The 21,218-nt window shown below is 43.6% G+C and overlaps 2 protein-coding genes across 2 annotated transcripts; both read left to right on the top strand.

Moving 5' to 3' along the window:
- Positions 1 to 1,554: 1,554 nt before the first annotated feature.
- Positions 1,555 to 8,817, top strand: gjc4b (gap junction protein gamma 4b). Its single transcript, XM_077580885.1, has 3 exons — positions 1,555 to 1,804; positions 6,107 to 7,291; positions 7,922 to 8,817. Exons 2-3 carry the CDS (start codon positions 6,145 to 6,147, stop codon positions 7,933 to 7,935), a joined length of 1,161 nt encoding a protein of 386 aa, XP_077437011.1. The 5' UTR covers positions 1,555 to 1,804; positions 6,107 to 6,144; the 3' UTR covers positions 7,936 to 8,817.
- A 689-nt stretch (positions 8,818 to 9,506) lies between these two features.
- Positions 9,507 to 21,217, top strand: esyt3 (extended synaptotagmin-like protein 3). Its single transcript, XM_077579125.1, has 23 exons — positions 9,507 to 9,992; positions 11,211 to 11,252; positions 11,365 to 11,499; positions 12,393 to 12,469; positions 12,533 to 12,602; positions 12,825 to 12,914; positions 13,785 to 13,840; positions 13,911 to 14,031; positions 14,097 to 14,273; positions 14,409 to 14,491; positions 14,553 to 14,601; positions 14,684 to 14,773; positions 15,201 to 15,263; positions 15,344 to 15,400; positions 16,126 to 16,197; positions 16,314 to 16,400; positions 16,471 to 16,620; positions 17,596 to 17,909; positions 18,794 to 18,892; positions 18,979 to 19,110; positions 19,197 to 19,302; positions 19,786 to 19,835; positions 20,368 to 21,217. Exons 1-23 carry the CDS (start codon positions 9,570 to 9,572, stop codon positions 20,399 to 20,401), a joined length of 2,577 nt encoding a protein of 858 aa, XP_077435251.1. The 5' UTR covers positions 9,507 to 9,569; the 3' UTR covers positions 20,402 to 21,217.
- The last annotated feature ends 1 nt before the right edge of the window (position 21,218 follows it).

Raw genomic sequence — 21,218 nt, forward strand, 5'->3', positions numbered from 1 at the left:
TTTTCCTCAGAGTGTAAGGATCATATCGGACATATTTGACTATTTTTAGAGCGCTTCGGCTACGCCCAGGCTCACCCAACGCTTTTGCATAGTCGCTTTCCATCATTTTCAATGGGTGTTTCCTACTTCCTGACCCCAGAGTTGAATTTCGCGCGCCGCCGGAATCACGTGATTGCAACCCTCCCATTAGCGAGTGGCAACATAAGATGGCCGCCACACGCATACACGCAGTTCCTGTACTCAAACGACCAACATTCCTTGCAAATAATCAACGCTGGGTTCAATCAAGTTATTCCGAATGTGTTTATTTCACCAAATATTCGGGTTAATAAAGGGGTAACCCTGGGGTATTATTTGGGTTTTGTGCGTTTACATGGCCTTCCAAAACCCGAATATTACCAATATTCAGCTTTTGAAAAGGACTGCATGTAAACGCAGTCAGTAACATTCCTGCAGATGAGTCACAGTGAGGGACGTCCTGACGTCGAGCACACTTCTCGTGAACCTCATTCGTCTTCTTCCAAGTCTCAGGAGAAAGTGCCGAGTCATCCCCAGGGAAGGAGAGCGGTTTCGAGAGACGCTCACTTTTTGATGGAGTGCAGTTTAAAGCTTTACGTTAGGCTATTGTGCAGGAGGGGGTTGGGGGGTGGGGGGTGGAGGGTGCCACTTTTATATTCCTCAGAGTGCTGAGCTCAGGCATGCGCTCAACTTGTGATTCACGGGCCGAGCCACCCAACGTCGTAATGCCGCGCATTAATCTCGCTGTGGAAGTGCTGCAAACTTCCTGTCAAGCTTTACAAATGAGTTTGCGACGCGTTATGCCTGATTCAGAATGGTCAATTACGATGGGGGCGGAGGAAGGGATGTGGAGCACGGCCATTTGCACTGACGCTCATTAAGGTTCCAGTCCACAGGCAAAATGGAGCCTCCAAAAGTATTTTTCTAACACGAATATCGGGTCAATAAATGCGTATTGGGGTGCCTTCTTTAAATGGAACTTTGGTTTGTGTTCTGAGTATGCTCTGTTCCAGGGGTGGGCAAACTTGGTCCCCGAGGGCCGGAGTCCTTCAGGTTTTTAAGGTTTCCCTCTTCTAACACAAGCTGATTCCAATCAACAGCCCATATGTTGCTGCTGGCTAAATAAGCCTCACATCAATATATTGATTTCTCTGTGGTGTTTCAGAAAGCGGAATTTTTACCTTAATCCTTTAACCTTAATTGACTGCATGTAAGTAAACGACGTTCAAGAGCTGCTATCGACCACAGCTCACACCCAAGTCGCTCTACACACTGACTCCACAATTTACAAGGAGTGCTGCAAAGCATGCTGGGAAACAAAGCATGCTGCCTGGCCATGAGAAGGTAGACTACGTGAAGGCGTTTTAACTGGGGGGTGGGAGGGGGGGGGGGGTATTGAAAAAGGAGGTTAGTGTTGCATCAGGAGCAGTGAAGCAGCAGCCGAGGACGAGGGGGTGGGGTGCAGCAGCAGGAGCAGCAGCAGCAGCAGCAGCAGGAGGAGGAGGAGGAGGAGGAGGAGAAAAGGAGGGGGAGAAAAGGAGGGGGACACCCACCCTGCAGGGCTCCACTCTTTGTCTGTAGCCCGCCGAGTCCAACGCACACAAAAGCTGACGACGCCGCGCAAGGATCATACGAGCTCGTCCATCCCGACAAGAAATCGCCACGAATGGCTTGAGCGGGGACGCCAGCGTGTGTTTGTGTTCTTTTTTTTTGTGGGCGACATTTTTTGTGTAAAAAAAAAGAGAAGAAAGTCAGAGCAGCGAAGCAGCAGCATCGCAATCACAAGGTAATTGTTTTACTACTTGGCCAACAAAAGCAGCATCTCCGCTGCTTTAAGGCAAACTTTTCAGCCAGGCAGAAGGTAATATGTTTTCAAAAGCCACTTTTGAGCTCCGTACGAAAGCTAAAATCTTCTTCTTTTTTTCCTTCTCTCCGCTAACCTCTGATTACGTGTAAGAGGCTTCGCGCGATGTCTTGCAACCAAACCAAACCAAACCAAACCAAACCTTCAAACTATTTTTGGGCGTATTTTTAAAACGCGAATGAGCAGTGTAATATTAAACATATTTCCACGTAAAGTTGGTTAAATAAATTAAAGTTTAAGTGTCTAAGTATGTGGCGTAAAATGTGACGAAAGTGCGTAAAGGGGACCTTTTTGTCCTCCATCATCCTCACAACGTAAAATTATTTACCGATTTAGCTTCATGTCTAACTTTGTAGCCATTCTTAATGAATTTTGTGGAATTCTCGAGTGAGGTAAAACACGTGGAATATCCAAACGGACCACGAGGAGCATTCTGGGCTAATCGTGGATTGAGAAAATCGTGTTCCCATCTCGTTCCATTTGTTACAGAACTGTTTTTGTTTCAAGAAACATAAAATAGCCAGTTGTGGACCATTTGTTTGGCTTCCAAAATGCAGGCCCCCGCAGAGCCTCTCGGCCTGTGGAGGAATTCTTAACTAACATCCCAGATGTGGTAGCCACATCGACCCTGTTTTTTCTCCTTCTTTCTCTCTCCCTTCCCTGTTTGCTTTGAGGTGTCCCGAAGTCAAGACGTCATGAAATGTGTCGCAGTCTTTAGTTAGCACACATCAAACGATGTTTTTCTTCTTCTACTTTTGGCAGGCTGGAGTACAAGAACATTAAAAGTTTTTATTTTACCGTGACCGGCATCTCGCCACCGAGCGTTATTTTGCCGTGAGTCGCGCGAGAACACGCCAGTCAGTCCACGCCATATTTGCCGCGAATGATTTATTTTCATAATTGATCAGTCTGTCCATTAATTCTTCAATTAATCAAATAAAATTGCGAATGCACCCCAATCAAAAGCAGGTATCACAGACGGATGGATAAATACAGTTTGACTTATTGCTGAATTGTGAAGCTTTTTCTGCCTACAGTAGATAGTTGTGGGAAAAAAAAAACAATTTTGTGATTTGATTGATCACACATGTTATTTACACATAAAAGAAAAAGAAGCGGTCCTAAAATTGAACCCTGTGGGACTCCTCTCTCTAAGGGGGTTGGATCAAAAAACAAGTTCACCAACCCTAACAGTCTCTGTCTAGTGTAGATGGAACATTGCACCTAAGTTTGATAACAATGACTTTTTTATCTCTAACAAAGAATTCTTATTTTTTTCATCAATAGCAACCAAACATTTTATTGGACAGCAACACAAACAGCAGCAAATCTAGTTAGTTACTACAAGTATAAACTGCAGGAAGAAACCATCGCTCTCGCCTTGTATCTCAGCTTGGATCTTTGTCGCCCAAGAACCACAACATCTGTCACGGGGTTGGTTTGAAACCTATATTGATATTTTAGCTTGCAGTCTTATAGTGTCCTGAGGTAAGATTTTCTTTCTTTTCTCAAGATTAGCCAGTAAAAGATGTTGAGTGACAAACTCTTTCCAAATCAAAAGGCAGTCTGCTGGGTTACGCACATTTGTCCTTTTTGTTATGCTCTTTTTGCCGTCTCAGATGTTGCACAAATCTTGTAAACGTGACCTTAAGCTTTGGGATCTTCTCTGAAACGGCAAATGCGTGTTCAGCACTCGTTTGTGGCTGCGCGTGTAGCGCAGCGGAAAAACTTGTGCGGTTCCTTCCAAGTCTTGATTTATCGAGGAATACTTTCTCACATGAGCAGCATGAAAATGTCAGCTTCGTACCCGGGGAGCGGGCCAGCACAAACAGATGCTTCACAGGCGGAAGATGATGTACCGGAGCTGAAGCTGTTGAGTCACGTTTGCCGTATATGGTCGGCATTTCAACTTTCTGTTGATCAAGTTCAATCGGTTCAGTCGGCAGCAATCGCAATGTTGTCTTTGAACCGTGGACTTAAGCGTACAAGCCACGTCCCAATGAACACTTTAAATGATATCGATTTGAATTTGCTTATAAGAATTTCATGAATTGTTAACCATTTCCTGGACACCGCATTGTTGATGATATGCTAGAAAATTCATTTCTTTCAGTAGTTGTTGAATTTGGGCCATTTGTTAGCTCAGCGTTATTGTTTACGTCATTTAGTTGTTTGTAGTTAGTGAGCAGTGCAATTTGGCGAGCCTTTACATAAACGTAGGGCATCAGCGCAGAGCACCTTCTTGAGGTTCATTCGTATGCCAAAACCAAGGGACATTCTTTTTGAGGACCACATTCTGGATAGGCAGGGTTTGAAAGAGGTGCGAAAAAGACAACAATGCCCAAGGATAAAAAAGACCCTCCCGAAACACAGGTGGGCGAGTTCTCACTTGATTATAACAACAATGCACAGAAAGTCCCACGCCCGCCCCAAGGACCATTTGGTTCCGTTCCACGGGAAGCGTGGCGGGCCATGCGACGTGCAGTTGGCCGCCACCCGGCAGATGAACGACCGTTGGCTTTGTCTGCAGGACGCTTGTTTGCCAGCCACGCCACGCGGGCGTGCGTCTCCCTCGGCCAATCTTTTGAGTATTGGCAAATTAAACTAGTTGAAAATGTGCTCATTATTCCAATATATTAAGGGCTGAATGCGTCTGAACCAAGTTTGATTCGCTGTAACCGTGAATTATAACTTGCCGTTGTGTTTCCATCCAAAACGGACTCCTCAGCAATTGGCCGTAAAGCTGAAGGCCGACTCTTCGACACCCTTTGCACTTTTCTAATTGCTGTATCAAAGCAGCATGACTGTGCATAATGCGTTGGTTTCTTCTTGGCCGCGAGAACAATTCTTCCTCCTTGTCACTAAAGCAGCGCGATTGACAGTCGATGCGAGTTATGAGGTTGGTCACAAATGGCGTCAAACCACAACAGCTCCTCTTTGCCAATTTATTCATTTACTATTTTTATGATCGTCTTCCTGGGGTCAGTTGGCAGCCTCAGGACAATTAAATGTCAAATTTATTTTATTTATTATTATTTATTTTTTAAACGGCTTTCGGTAACTATAATAATAAAAAAAAATATAATATTAATTTAATGATAAAATAAAAAATGTAAAAATCCTAATTATTTGAGTTACAACTTTTTTGAAAGTAGTAAAAATAGTTACTTGCTTACTTTTATTATGAAGTAATACAATTACTAACTGATATTTTTTTAAGCAAGTAATGAGTACTAATTACTTTTTTAAAAGTAATGTTCCCAACAATGGTAATGAGCGATTCCAATGATGGCTGGTGCAAGATTACAAACAATGCACACGTGAGACATGTTGGAAGGCAAATGATAAAACACGCAGTGGGTGTTTGAAACCGCAGACTTTAGTGGATGCGTTTGAATTCCTTCAAGCAGCCTTTTGGCCTTCAAATACTTTGTTTTGGAGTGCAGTGGCACCCCCTGGTGGCTATGATTGAAAACAGCAGCGACTTGGCTGATGAGCTGGTTTGCGCTCAGTATTTTTTTTCACAATACGGAATTGTTTATATTCACAGGTTATTCTACCTTTTTTTTCATTTTATTTTTTAAATGACGCCATATTTTTGTCCTTCAACTGCTTTTACAATTCTCAACTGATTCAAACCATTCGTTCCGAAAAGCCACACTTCATGGGCAATTATTTGTCTCATTCCAAACATTCACAGTTTCCCCAATATTGAATATTTTTCACCCCTAAAAAAAACATTAATTTCCAATGAGACATTCAACAATTCACTCCCATTTGAACTTTAAGATGTTCAGCTTCATTCAATTCACATTGGGGTCATTTTTCAACATTCTCCCAATCCTCACATAGAAAAATGTCACACATTCACTAAATATTGCACATTTTTAATCAACAAAATTCCTCACTTATTTTGAGGAAAGGGTTCAGGCTATGTGGTATTGTTTAGGGTTATGGCTTGTATCATTCTTATTTTCAATCTAGCCATTTCAATGTCATTTCACCTATTTCCATAGGATTCAGTATTATTTCACATCATTCAATGCCATTCAACATCATTCCATATCTTTCAACAACATTCCACCTCCACATGTTTCTATATTTTTTTTCAGCATTCACGCACAGTTTGTCCAGAAATTGCTTCACATCGAGTTGTTGGGCTCACATTTTGTTCATTTGACCTTCCGGTGAATACTTGCCCTGAAGCCCGTTTGTTCTTTTCAGATCCGAACTGAGACGATAGCGGCGACCGGACAGGCAAGATGAGCTGGAGTTTCCTCACGCGTCTCTTGGACGAGATCTCCAATCACTCCACGTTCGTGGGCAAGATCTGGCTGACGCTGCTGATCGTCTTCCGGATCGTTCTGACGGCGGTGGGCGGCGAGTCCATCTACTACGACGAGCAGAGCAAATTTGTGTGCAACACGCAGCAGCCCGGCTGCGAGAACGTGTGCTACGACGCCTTTGCGCCGCTCTCGCACATCCGTTTCTGGGTCTTCCAGGTGATCATGATCACCACGCCCACCATCATGTACCTGGGCTTCGCCATGCACAAGATCGCCCGCATGGAGGACGTGGACTACCGGCCGCGGGCCCGCAAGCGCATGCCCATCGTGAGCCGCGGCGCCAACCGCGACTACGAGGAGGCCGAGGACAACGGCGAGGAGGACCCCATGATCCTGGAGGAGATCGAGCCGGAGAAGGACAAAGAAGTGGACGAGAAACCGAGTAAAAAACACGACGGGCGGCGGCGCATCAAGCGCGACGGCCTGATGAAGGTGTACGTCTTCCAGCTGCTGTCGCGCGCCATCTTCGAGGCGTCCTTCCTGTTCGGCCAGTACGTGCTGTACGGCCTGGAGGTGGTGCCGTCCTACGTTTGCACCCGCTCGCCTTGTCCACACACGGTGGACTGCTTCGTCTCGCGTCCCACCGAGAAAACCATCTTCCTGCTGATAATGTACGCCGTCAGCGCCCTGTGCCTGCTCTTCACCGTCCTGGAGATCCTTCACCTCGGCATCAGCGGCATCCGCGATTGCTTCTGCGGACCGCGCACGCGGCCCCCCACCCCTCGACACTCGGCGCTGGCCAGCCAGAGGTCCTCCATCTCGCGACAGCCTTCGGCGCCTCCGGGCTACCACACGGCGCTCAAAAAGGACCCGTCGGGAAAACTGGGCTTCCGGGATCAGCTGGCCGACTCGGGCCGCGAGTCGTTCGGTGACGAGGCCTCCTCGCGGGAACTGGAGAGGCTGCGAAGGCACCTGAAGCTGGCCCAGCAGCACCTGGACATGGCCTACCACAACGAGGAACTCAGCCCGTCTCGCAGCAGCAGCCCCGAGTCCAACGGAACCGCGGCCGAGCAGAATCGACTCAACTTTGCCCAGGAGAAGCAGACCGGCACGTCCGACAAAGGTATAGCGTCCCGACTCCAACACCACCTAAAAATCTGTTTGCCACTCAATTGTCTGCCAAAAGTAGCAATTAGGACCGCCCCTAACGATTATAGCAGTTGATTGATCCATTGTTTTTTTCCCCTCCGAAAAAGGGAAAAATGAATATTTTATATCCCTTAACTCATTTGCTCCCAAAAACGTTCTATTTTAAATCTTGCCATGGTCCCAAAAACCTATTTATATGTTGTTGTTTTTTTTTATGCTAGAGCATACAGAAAGCTTTAATGCAATGGTAGTCATTCCAAAAAGCGGCCAGCAGGTGGCAGCAGAGTATAAGAGATCAACCAGGGCCATGTTGCAAAAAGCTTCCTCCTGATTTAAACAAGTTTGTGAATAATGATGAAACGTGGCTATATTCTAATGCCAATTGCTGCAAAATGGAAACGGATAGAAATGTACGTTTTTTTCCTGGTGAAAGCAGAGACTCTAATCTTTCTTTTGTTCATAGCAATAGAACACAATATTCTGTGGGCCTTGCAAAATCGGTCCAAATCCGGTCAAACAGCCGGGAGCGAAGGGGGTTGCTGCAGTGAAAATGGCTGCCAGTGAATGCGTTCATTTAAAAACACACTGCTGTCTTTCTTTCCAGGTATGCGTGCGTAGGCAGCGGTCGGCGCCGGTCCAGCCGACATGGGAAAGCGGAGCTGACATCCGGGATCGGCGATTGGACATGAAGGAAACCAACCTGAATTAGAATGCGTGTTTGTTTGCTTGTACAAATGAGAAGCGGTGACTTTCTCCCGCTTGAGGTGTCTGAAGTCAGCCCTAAGCAATATCAGTGTTACGGCCGGTCCAAGGTCCAAAAAGGAGGAGAACGGTGGTCTCAACCTGACATTACTTGAGACAAAAAAAAAGAAAAGAAGAAGATCCAAAGTGCTTTTTGCGGTAAACGGTTACCATGTACGTCTCCCTCAGGGCAGCTACTTTTTTACTTTTTCTTACACATAAATATATATATATCTTTGTTATACGAGACTTAGAGCTAGTCACAATTGAAGAGTTGGAACTGTGGGAAGTTCAGTCAAATGCATCTCAGCTTTCGAACTGGAATTCCACTTTGTGTTTTTTTGTGTTTTGTGGGGGGGGGGTCGATTAAAAACCAGGAATAGTGAGAACGATGAGGAAAGCTTAATGGCTGAGGCACCTCGCTTAAAAAGGACGGTACTGGACGACTGGTCGCATCATAGCACGGCTCTCAAGTGTGTTTTGATACTGTTATGTTGTTGTTTTTTCTTGGCAATGTTGCACCAGCTTTGCAAACACTCTGGAGGTGCCTCCGTCCAAAGACATAAACCTGGGTAATGCTTGAAAAACATGGAACTCTTTATATTGTCCGTTATTTTTTTATCTATAGACTTGTCAAAAAAGGCGCATTTTTTTTATATGTATATATAAATCACTGCTGTCTTAGCTCCCCCAATGCCTGATTGAATCTCTGGGATGGGGCACATTTTGACAATTTGTTTTGGTACAATTTACTTTATTATTATTATTATTTTTTTTATTAAATTTGCTTCTTCCTTTTTATAAAAACGGTACCCATAGCACACATTCATTTGTTTAGAAAAAAAAAGGGATATTTGTTTCAATGTTGCTGAATGACTGGTTGTAAACCTCGCAATCATATCAATGTGAAGCCAAGGCCTTTTTGTTTTGTATGTGAAGTAAACCCACTCAGTGCCATTTTGTGCCGACTCCAATACAGTCATCTCAATTTATTTTTTAGAACGACGCTTTTTGTAAGTTTTTATACCTTTTTGTAATGATAGTTTGTGTGGTTGGTTTATAAAATAAAATATTTACAAAAAAAATGTTTTTTCTTTCAAGTTTATTTCACAATTAGAAGACTGAAGGAAATATGCCTTTTTGATAGGCCCGAAAATGCAGCAATATTTGGAAATGTGTTTTTTGCCCACCTCTGTGTTAATGGGTTTAATGCTGCCGCAATGACGGCAAGGCACAGCAGCCAATCACGTGCAGCGAGGCTGACCCAGCAGCCAATCATGTTTCATCGTGCCTAGAAATTAAATGGGATTCATAACACTGGCGGGATTAGAAACAACATGGCGTCCTTTAAGCACGTGACGTGGATTCAACCAATACGAAGCAAGTGCGGCGAGTTCAAAGCGAGCCCACACGAAACGGCCCCACCCAGACGGGCTCAGGTGTACTGTCTCCGCCTACTTTTTGAGGCTCCCCAATGCGGAAGAGTCTCGGTCCATTTCCCCGCTGTGCCAATGGCGTCTACTTCGGTTCTGACGCCCCACGGCGGAGCTTTGGCGCCCCCCAGAACCTCGGAGCCCGTCGGGCTTTCGGACCAGCACCCGATGGCTGCCCCCGGGGTCTCCCCCACCCCTGTGGAGGAACTCGAGCTCGGCGGCGATAGTTCGCAGAAAGTCAGCCCGTCCGCAATCAACCGAATCGCGACCGAATTCTTCATGTACTTCCTCCGCGGCATCGCGCTCTTCTACCCGGTCTACCTGACGGGCTACCTGGGCCTGAGCGTCAGCTGGCTGCTGCTGTGCATGCTGATGGTGACTTGGTGGAAGAAGAACCGCCAGTGGAAGGACTCCCGAATCGGTACCGCCATCGACTTTGTGGACAACGAGACGCATGTGGTGAACACGGAGCTGAAGAACTCCTTGCAGATGGCATCGTGGGTACGTCAAAGTTGAACGGGAAGAAATGAAAGAAAATAAGTTATTTATCCCGCCCTTTTGTCAGCCAAGCTGACAAATATCCAACATACGATTTTCTCCGACCATTTATTGAGACAGCACAAATGTCTCAAAAAGTGGACACGGTTTAATTATACCGCCATCTAGCGCAATTTAAGACGCACATTTGCGCCTGTCACTACGTCACCTGTGTCGATAGATGACCAAAGATACATTATTTGTACAAATATATCATTTTTGGACCAATTAAGTGCAACCGTAGCGCCACAGCAGACTGCTTACAGATGAAGTGTGTCATTTTTTTCCCTTTCAAAATAAAAAAAAAGGGATATTAAAGTATGCAGCCGTTTTCAACTGAGCATGACATACCTGACTTGGGTTGATCCTCATAACAAGTGTGGCACTTGCGCCACACCCGCTCGCCGCTCGCCGCACGCGTGTCTGTTGGAAGCTCACTAAAGAGGTTTTGTGAACGAAGTCTATGGCAGGTGCTGTGGAGTGGACTGTAAGTGTCCAGTATGTTAGCGTTCACTGCTCTGGTACGAGCCCGTATACATGGACAACTGTTTTGATCATCAAGTCATCATTTACAGACCTTGTTAACTTAAAATGGTGAAAAACAATGACTTGCATGTTTTCATTTTTTCCCCCTTTTTTGCCTAAATAAAATAGTTTCAGATGTAGAATCCAAATTTTTTTTTTAAACCTCAATCAGATTTTTGTACAGTTGTAAGGCATATTAAAGCTACAAACAAATCACTTTATTACTCACTTTATTGCTACTTTATTGCTTTACAGCTCAATTACAAAATAGGATGGGCTATCTAGTAGTAGCCTTCCAAAAAATACAATAAAATGAAAATAATAATAATAAAATATAGCACATAGCGTGTAATGAAAAAAAGTCCCAAAAACGGATCTAGAAATGATGTTTATTTTTTGATGCAGACAAGTGTAATCTATTTATGTTTGTGCATTTTCTGCACTGTAAATTCTAAATACATTCCTATTTTTAATAGAGTTGGAAAGGGATGGAATAATTAATGGAAACAATATTTGACCGATTAATCATTTGGGGTTTTTCCCCCGAGAAGTCTCTCCTTCAATTTCCCAGATTTAAAAATGTTTTGTGTCATGTGACCCCGTGAGTCTTCACTTCCAACTTAACATGAATCTTTTTTTTCCTTCTTTCCCCCAAAGGTCCAATTCACCGATGTGGAGAAAGTGGAGTGGGTCAACAAGGTACGGCATCGAACCCGTACAACTTTGTCCTTACTTTTGAAGCAGCGTTGACGACTGTGAAGTTTTCGCCATCATTTGAAGCCCTTTTTGCATCCATTTCCTGCCGTCCAAGGTGGTGGAGCAGGCGTGGCCTTTCTTTGGGATGTTCATGGAGAAGCTCCTCCGGGAAAAAATCCAGACGGCCGTCCAGCAGTCCAGCTCCGAGCTCAAGACCTTCAAGTTCACCAAGATCCACTTTGGACACATTGTGAGTTCTTCCTTCCTCTCAGCGGGCAAAACGTTTACAAGAAAACGTCAGCAACTAACTTATGATTCACTTCGTCCCCACCGACTCAATTGGTTGGGCCCAAATTTAAACATTTGACATGCATCAGAACTCAAAATTGTCCTTGGTTAACCAAGATCCACACCCCAAAGGGAATAAACGGAGAAATGTCGCCCCCTAGTGTTGAAAACGAACTATCTCTCTTTTTTTTTGTAATCGAGCAGTTATATACAAACAAGGCACTCATGTATCATCAAATGAAAAAATACTTGACATAGATTGAGCATAAGCATTTTAACAGTATAATTGAAAAATAGAAAGTGAAAAGGAAAAAAAAATACATTAAAAACTTTCTATAACAAAACAAATATTTCCAATAAAGAAATAAATGAAGGGCTTTTCTATCCATAACCAATTTCAAGGATTTACAAAATAGTAAAAAGTTATTTTGTTTTGAAATATCTGCACAAACCACACAATTCTAATTGGAATAACATTTTTGTTAAAAAAATAAAATAAAAGTGACAATGCTTAAAAAAAGCATCTAAATGAAAGCACATTTAATGATTATAAAACTGACTATAATTATCATGAAAATGTGTTTAGTTTTAGTCTTTGTCAATTATTTCCATTCATAAAGCTCGCTTTTAAGGTAAATATTTACTAGTTTACTTTATTACACAATGACCTTTTTTTTTTTTTTTTTTACCCTGCACTTGACGAATTTGTCTTCAATAAATCAGAAACTAAAGCTAATAAAACAGCATTTTCAAGCAAATAAAAGCAAACAAATGCACTCTCAACACAAATGAAAGTAAGAAAAAAGTCAGAATGAACTAAAAGTGTGTGAATTTGTGCCGGTTCCCAATTTGCAGCCTCTGCGGGTGGTGGGCATCAAAGCGTACACGCACGAGGTGGACCACAGGGAGGTGGTCCTGGACATGACCATCAAGTTGGTGCGGCACATTCGTCCCCGCGCGCTCTGCCATCTTTCTGACCGCTTTTTGCTCCGTAGTTACGAAAGCGACGTGGACATCGACGCCGAGATCAAGTCGGCCATCACAGCCGGCGTCAAAGGACTCAAAGTGAGCAGCAACTTCTTCATCGGTTTTGCATTTGGAGGTGCACATTTGTATGTTTGATTACCGTTTGTATTATGAGCACATCCTCGGGGGAAAAAAGTCCCCTTTTACACGCTATGCTGCTGAAGTTAGCCTGTTTTAAGGGGGCGGTCGTGTCTAGTACCAAGTCAACAACAAAGTCGGTCAGTTTGAGCTGAATAACGCAATCGTTTTTGAACCCTTCAGCTGCGGGGGATGATCCGGGTGATTCTGGAGCCTCTCATTGGACAAGCGCCGCTGGTGGGAGGAGTCACCTTCTTTTTCATTCGCCGGCCGGTGAGTACACGCAGCCGTCAGTCAGTCATCTTAAAAAAAAAAAGAAAAAAGAAGCCAGAAGTAGGTCTGGTAAACATATCATTTATAATTTAAGATTGAATGTGCTGCATGATAACACTTTTGTCAACAGCACAACATTTCGAGAATATTTCATATTTCTTTATCTGGCACAAACTCAAAAATAGTCACTAGACTATCTTTCCATCTTAAAAGTGCAAATCTCTCTGCTTCATCCATTGTTGTTTTTTCATGTGATGTCACTCACTGGCACTGCCACTAAATGGCAGTTAGTTTTCTGTGAGCTGATTGCTTTAGCCGCAGGTGCTAGCCAGCTAGCGAGCTCCCTAGCTAGCTCCCCTGGTGTTCGGTTACCTGCTAGGCAGCTAGCTAGCTAGCAACTGTGGCTAAAGCCAAACTGTGGCAGACTTTTGACTTTCTGGACCTGGATTTGCCACCTCTGCTGTTTACTGATTCGTTTGTTTATGAAGGCATTTGAAATTGTTATTCTTTCAAAAAAGTGAGATTGAATTAGAAGTGCTAAGAGCTAATCGTCGTCCCCTGCTAATCTTTCAGATGCTTGGCAGTTAGTTTTCTGTGAGCTGATTGCTTTAGCCGCAGGTGCTAGCCAGCTAGCGAGCTCCCTAGCTAGCTCCCCTGGTGTTCGGTTACCTGCTAGGCAGCTAGCTAGCTAGCAACTGTGGCTAAAGCCAAACTGTGGCAGACTTTTGACTTTCTGGACCTGGATTTGCCACCTCTGCTGTTTACTGATTCGTTTGTTTATGAAGGCATTTGAAATTGTTATTCTTTCAAAAAAGTGAGATTGAATTAGAAATGCTAAGAGCTAATCGTCGTCCCCTGCTAATCTTTCAGATGCTTGAAATCAACTGGACCGGCATGACCAACATTTTAGACAGCCCCGCCTTCAGGTGCCTCCTCATTTGCGACTCTTTCCGTTTTGCGCTCTCAAGCTAATCAGTGGCTGGTCTGACCTTTCAGCTCCTTGTCCGAGGGGACCATCATGGACATCATCGCCTCCCTGATGGTGCTGCCCAACCGCATGTGCTTCCCGCTCATTGACCAAGTCAAAGTGGACCAGATGAGGTTCCCGCTGCCCCGCGTACGTCGCAAATGCTCCCGTCCACGTTTGAAGCGTGCGCTTTGAAGACCTCAGTTGCTTTTCAGGGAGTGGTGAGAGTCCACTTGCTGGAGGCCAGAGACCTGGTGGCCAAGGACACGTACATGCTGGGCATGGTGAAAGGCAAGTCGGACCCGTACGCCACACTCTGTGTCGGCGATCGCAAAGTCAAGAGCAAGACCATCAAAGAGAATCTGCACCCCAGATGGGCCGAGGTCCATGAGGTACCTTCACATTGCACTCGTACCGTCTGCAAAGTCACGCCTTGAGATCAGAGTTTCATTTATTCCGTGGCCATGCTTGTAACTTACAACATTCACGTCACCCTCGTCAATGGACATCAATGTGCATGCGCGCAGTTTGTTGTCCACGAGGCGCCGGGTCAAGAGCTGGAGGTGGACATTTTCGATGAAGACGCCGACAAAGACGACTTCATTGGAAGGTAAGAACTAAGAGAGTTTCCTCAAAGCGACCTTCCGTTGACGCTTTGCTTTCTCTCTCAGGTATCACCTGGATCTGGGAGAAGTGAAGACGGAGAAAGAAATGGATCGGGTGAGGCTGCGCTCGCTCGTCATTTGGATGCAGTCCAGCGCTCGTTTCAACTTTGTGACGTCTTTGTGATGGTCCGCGACAGTGGTTTCCTCTGGAGGGCGTCCCGAGTGGACAAGTTCATCTGAAGCTTCATTGGCTTTCGCTCCAAAGCGACTCAACTCTGCTCAAGGAGGTAGGAAGCGGCCATCTTGTTGATTATGATGAGCTGCGATGGAAAAAAAAGAACGGGCGCGGGTGGACATTTTAAAGCCATGCATTCAATGTAGGAAATGCAGTGTCGGTGAAATGCTCCCCCCAAAAATTAAAAAAAATTTAAATTTAAATTTAAAAAGAAGAAAGGAAGCACTGAGGTAAACCCTGCGTTGTAAAGCTGAGTCAATATAGAGAAAATATTCTAAAAATGTCTAAAAAAACAACAACAACAACCCTTTACTCTTCGTGTATTTCTATAAAAAAAAATGTGTATGTATATATTTGACATGATAGCATTTGGCTGTGTAAACTTGTTGTGATGCTTTTAATGTTCCAAATTGTGATGTGATGAACGTCTTCCACGACGTTGAACGAGATCAGCTCCTGAATCCGTTTTCCTCTTGCAGTCCAACGATGGCTACGCTTGCGCCATGCTGGCCGTGTATCTGGACAACGCCTCCAACCTTCCCGTAAGGAACCTTCAGCGGGACATTTACTCAAAGCAGCGCTTGCCAACCTCAAAGTCATTTACGACCTTTTTGGTCCGCAGAAAGACCTGAGCGAGATCGAGCAGCACCATAAAAAGAAGCACGGGCGAGAAGGTCGGGTAAGTGTTGAGTGTCCGTTTCGTCGTCCTGCTATTCGGCAGCAGTAGCCGGTATTTCTTGTCTTTCAGCTGCATGTCGATCATGCTTTGAGACGCTTCGACTTCCTCCTCACTCGGAGTTTGGCTTTACAGATCAACAAAAATGTGTTGTTGATATTCAACCGGTGCTTATTTGGTTCTTTTAGTGGTTAGGTTTCTTAATAACCTACGCCTGGTTGTCTTTTTAGTTCAGATTAGATGCCCCCCCCCAAAAAAAAGATACAAAAGGCAGGATTGTCATTTCCCTCAAAGCTAGCCGCCACCTGCTGGCCACTTAATGAAAGTACAGTTAGAAGCACATTGATGGAAATGAAGACTTGCTCCAGTCCTACTGCCGGTTACAAACCGGACTAAGGTGACAAGTGTGACTAGTCAACGAAATTTACAGTATTTTTTTTTAGCTCAAATAATAAAGGGGATTGTAATGTTATTTTAGTTTTTTTTTTTTTTTAAACTCAAAGTTCAATGCTTCAAATTAATATGCTTAGCCGTTTGAGTGACAAATAGGTTGTATAAATACTTAAAAAGAAAGCTTTTTTTTAATAGAGTATACTATTTATTTTATTTATATATATATGTTGTGAATATGTATATATTATAATAATAACGCTTATTATTTTTATATTATTATTATTTATTTATATTTTTTTCTTGCATGCATGCTAACGGCCTGGTTTCATTTCCAGCTCACAAGGAAGTCTGCGGGTCCGAGCTCCTTTGTGCAAATGTCCATTAATGACGATGTCCAGAAAAGCAAGGTACGGCTTCCAATATTTGCTGGCACGTGCTAAGCTAATATTGCTAATATTGTTAACTTGACTTCAAATTTAAGCGCACATACTGATCCGAGTTCTCTTTCTAAATGCGTCCTCAGGTTGTGTTTTCCAATAAAGACCCGGTATGGGAGGAGGGCTTCACTTTCTTTGTGCATGACGTCAAAACGCAGCAGCTCATCGTTCAGGTTGGACACGAAGCGTCTCGACGACAACCCGATGAGGAGGCGCACGACGGCTTGTCATTTGTGTCGGCAGGTGAAAGAAAACGAGAAGAAGACGCAACTTGGCATTCTGCGCTTGCCCCTCAGCCGCTTCATCAACGTCTCCAACATGATGCTGGACCAGCGTTTCCAGCTGGAGCAGTCGGCAGCCAACAGCCAGATCAAACTCAAGGCCACGCTCAGGGTGGGTACATGGGCCGCATCGCGGTGGTCATTTTAGCCGCCATTTTTAAATGTAGTCTCAGTTTTGGCCAATTTCAATCACGCTTGCCAGTTTTTATCATGGTTAGTCAATCTCATCCTGTTTTTATTTTGTCCATTTTATGTCGACTATAAATCTAGCATTTTAGTCTTTAGTCCAAGAATACATTTTTTTATTTGTCTCAACAAAAACTGTCAAGGTTTTAGTCAGGACAATTATTTTACCTCTGTGTATTTTTTTGGCAGCAGATTATATTGATCATTACGGAGCAAAAACTATTTCACTTCAAATGTCCTCATCTTTTTGATGAAAAATAGCTCGACACACAATAACTGTATATGAACAAGTGATTACTATGGCTACGAGCTAGCAAGTTAGCCAGCATGAGTTAGCGGTCATATTAGCATTATTGTTGGAATGTTACAGCCATCGGATTCATGTTATGTCATAACTATAATTTTCTTTTTTCTTTTTTTTAACCTTTCGCCGTGAATCCACTTCCTGTCTGTCCCGTGTGTTGGTGTATGTTGCGCTCCCTAAATGCAGATTTGAAAGGGGGTGTGTCACTGTGTGTCACAGTGACAGATTAGCAGAGACAAGATTTGACAAAATCATATCATTTTCATCTCGTTTTTGTTCATGAATTAAAATGTCTATACATTTTAGTCCAATTTTTATGAAGTGAAGTACATTTTCGTTTCACCTTCATTAGTCGACGAAATGCAGACTGAAATAGTCCCAGTAATTGTTTATTAATGAGGGTTTTAGTCTAGTCTAGTTTTAGTCCGGTGAAAAATGTGCGTTGACGAAATTAATTTTGTTAGTTTTCGTTGACAAAATTAACACGACATCGTACCTCGCAAACTAGCAAACAGCAGGTCACATAAACCCATGAACATTTCCATAGTAGCAAAGAAAATGACTTGATCTTGAAAAGTCATTTATTGACCTCAACAGATTCTCAATGTGGAGCAGCCAGCACCCAAACCCGTCGTGGGGAGCCAACAAAACCCCAGCGCGTCCTCGGCGGCGCTTTCCCCCAACACGAATCCCGCCGGTCAGGCCTCGTCCGCAGCCGGGCCAGGAAGCGCCCATGCGTTCCCCCCGGAGGACTACGCCACCCACCGGCGTGGCTCGTACCTGGCTTCGGAGGCCTTGCGGCCGTCCCCGGCTACCATGAGCATGCGGCGCTACGACTCGCACAGCCTCCTGTCTGAGAACACCCTGGCGTCGTCGCGCCTCGATCTGGTCGATGGGGCCTCCTATCCCGAGTGAGTTTGCGGTTGCGGCGTTTCGGCTGCAGAAGAAGAAACAAATTAACAAGCGGGTCAAATTGACCCATACCAACAAAAAAAAAGTAACAGTGGGCCACATGATAAACAAAACAGACTAATAGCGAGCCACATTGACTTATGAAATATACTAAAGAAACAAATAGTGGGTCAAATTGACCCGTACCCCCCCCCCCCCCCCCCCCAAAAAAAATAACAGTGGACCACACGATCAGCAAAGCAGACTCACAGTTACCTATAAACATACTAAAGAAATAAGCTAAAAGTGGGTCAAATTAACCCGTACCAAAAAAAAAAAAAAAAAAAAAAAACTAACAGTGGGCCACATAATAAAACAGACTAATTGCGGGTCACATTGACTTATGAACATACTAAAGAAACAAATAGTGGGTCAAATTGACCCGTACCAAAAAAAAAATAAGGACCTCACGATCAACAAAACAGACTAAATGCGTGTCACACGTACCTGTAAACGTACTAAAGAAACAAACGAACAGTGGGTCAAATTGACCCGTACCAAAATTCAAACTACGTCAAATTGACCCATAAACAGTTCTGCTGCATCAAAGAAAGAAATTAACAAGGGGTCACAATGACCCTTACCAAATAAAAAAATACAAAAATGGGTCACACTGACCCCTAACAAAGAACCAAGCTAAAAGCAGGCTACATTGACCACCGGTTTCAACGAAACCAAACCAATAGAGCGGCTCATATTACCAATGAAACAAACTTATTATTATTATCATTATTATTATGCATGATACATTTTCACGAACAAAATTCCCAATCTAATAGTCACATTTACTGTACGTCCACCGAGACGTATCGTTCTTTTCTTGACAGTTTGTAATGTTGCGTAGGTCGCTGCGTAAACATCGAGGCTCCTTGGGGGAGGTCAACCTGACGGTGCGCTACGCCACCCTGAGGAACAAACTGGTCATTATGGTCAACGGCTGCAGGTATTGCTGCATCGCATCCCCAATTGAGGGCGGGTTGCTTGTCACGCCGTCTCACCTGCGCAACTCTGCTCACATGCCGTCCGCAGGGACATCTTCCCCTGCAGTGAAAACGGAACCGACTCTTACGTGCGGCTGTATTTGCTGCCGGACCAGACGTGGAGACACCGCAAGCGAACCCACGTCAAGAAGAGGACCGTCAATCCCATCTTTGAGGAGAAGTACGCGCTTTGCCTAGTTGGGGCCTGCTGCACTTTCTCTATTCTGACTTTTTGTGTGCGCGCGAATGCTTCCTGTGCGACGTCAGGTTTGAGTTTGACGTGTCCCTGGAGGAGGCCTTAACGCGCTCCTTGGATGTGGCGGTGAAAAACAACAAGATGTTCCACATGCGCGAAAGGAAGGACATTGGAATGGTAAGCAGACGACGGAATTGGCATTTGTTTTCATGTTGCTTCCATTCGGCCGCAGATTGCATCGATACGAGAACTGTGCGCTGAAATATCGCGATATATTGCAGAATCAAATTTTTTTTTTTTAACACCCACATTCTATTAGCTATAAACAATGTTTATTGTTTTTTTAATATAAAAAAATTCCGGGTCAAACCAAACCAATTTAAGGGTGAAAACGTACAAATGAATTTTTTTGTTGTGAAACTTCTCATCAACAGACAACAAAAATGGTTGACTTTGACGTTATTTCAATTAAAATGTTTATCAAAATGCTTTTGGAACATTAAACATAGCTCAGGTCAAAGTGACTCATTTTGAAGTTGAAAACGATCAGCATTTGGAAAGAAAATCGAATCATTTTCACTAGTGGAGGCGCTACTTCGTACACATCCGTGCCTGGAAAGGTGCAACAAAGGAAGCGTTTCTCATGTTTTCTGTCCGCAGGTGCTGATCAGTCTTGCCCAGCTGGATCTTGTCAAAGGTGTCAAAGACTGGTAGGCTACGCGACGCTTTCTTCAATCTACTTGTCAATTGAGTCGCTCGCTTTACGTGTCTTACAGATTGGCGCCACTGTTTTTGGCGGCTCACAATTCGAACACCTGAGACCAGTTTCCCAAATTGACTTGAAACTGGGTTTAGATGTTTATCATCACACACACGCGCACAAAATCAAAGATGGAGTTTGGGTTCGTAATTGCGTAGGAAGTCAGTTATTTTGGTTTGAAGCAGCCATTTTGTCCAAATGAACCACATTGAAAGCAGGTAACCCAGACTGATGGAGAGTACCTAGTAAAAAAAAAAAAAGAAAAAAAAAAGCACCTGCCACCAGCTTCCCTGCTTGACATGAAATTTGGTGGACATGTCTGTCAAAACAGCTTTCACAAAAAAGTCTCAATGAACCATGTCACAAATTTAATAGGGAGTCGGCCATTTTGGTTTCTCACCATTGCATCAAGCAACATTATTCCTAAAGTACTCTCTCTTTTTTGGTGTGTAAATCTTGTCGTTGTTTTTTTTCCACAAAAGGTACAAGCTGTCGTTACAAGGCCCGAAGAGTTAAAGCGAGGACGGACGAAACACGACAATTGCTGCTTCCAGGTCACGCTGAAGCTTCCTGTTACCGTTGCTCCATTTCAATCAAGCAACACAAACTGAGTTGATGTTACAAATCTGAAGAACATATTTTTCTGATTTAGAGTTTTTGTTTTTAATAAGGTGTGGTTTACAAGCTGTAATATAGTTTTAGTGAGAGGTTTGTCTATCGTTTGGTCAGGGGAGCTAAAAAAAAGCCGTTCAGGTAGTGTCACATTTGTACATAGTTACACAAAAACAAGCATAGAGAAGCTTGCAATATAGTTTGAAAGTCTGTATGAGCGTTTCCACATATGTGTGGACTCCGTTGATTTGAAAGCTTTTTTTTTCTTGTAGGAGATGAACTTTTTGACATCAGAATTGATGGAGAAATGTGGAAATTTTGGGAAATGAAAAATGAGCGGAAGAATAATTAGAGAATGGCAATTTTTGTCAGATTTTTTTTAATAATTTTTTTTTAGTATGCAGTAGTCCTAATTTGTGAAAATAATCTTTTTATTTTACTTTATATATTTTATTTTATACAATGCTGCCATGTGATGGGTTTAATTTGTTATGTAACTCCACTCGAGACACTAAAGTTGCACATTATCTACTGAATGTCCACTGAAGAATGGAAATGCGATTAGGCTAAGACAATTGTGTGTTATAATATTTTGATTTATAAAATTTTATAGTAATAATTAAATTGAATAAAGACAAATTTGTGCGTCGTTGTAATGTTGCTGTGCCCACCTTGGCCACCTGGAGGCAGTACAGAATAAAAACAATCATGCAGAAACAAG

The sequence above is a fragment of the Vanacampus margaritifer genome, chromosome 11, assembly GCF_051991255.1.
Source record: "Vanacampus margaritifer isolate UIUO_Vmar chromosome 11, RoL_Vmar_1.0, whole genome shotgun sequence".
Lineage (NCBI taxonomy): Eukaryota > Metazoa > Chordata > Actinopteri > Syngnathiformes > Syngnathidae > Vanacampus > Vanacampus margaritifer.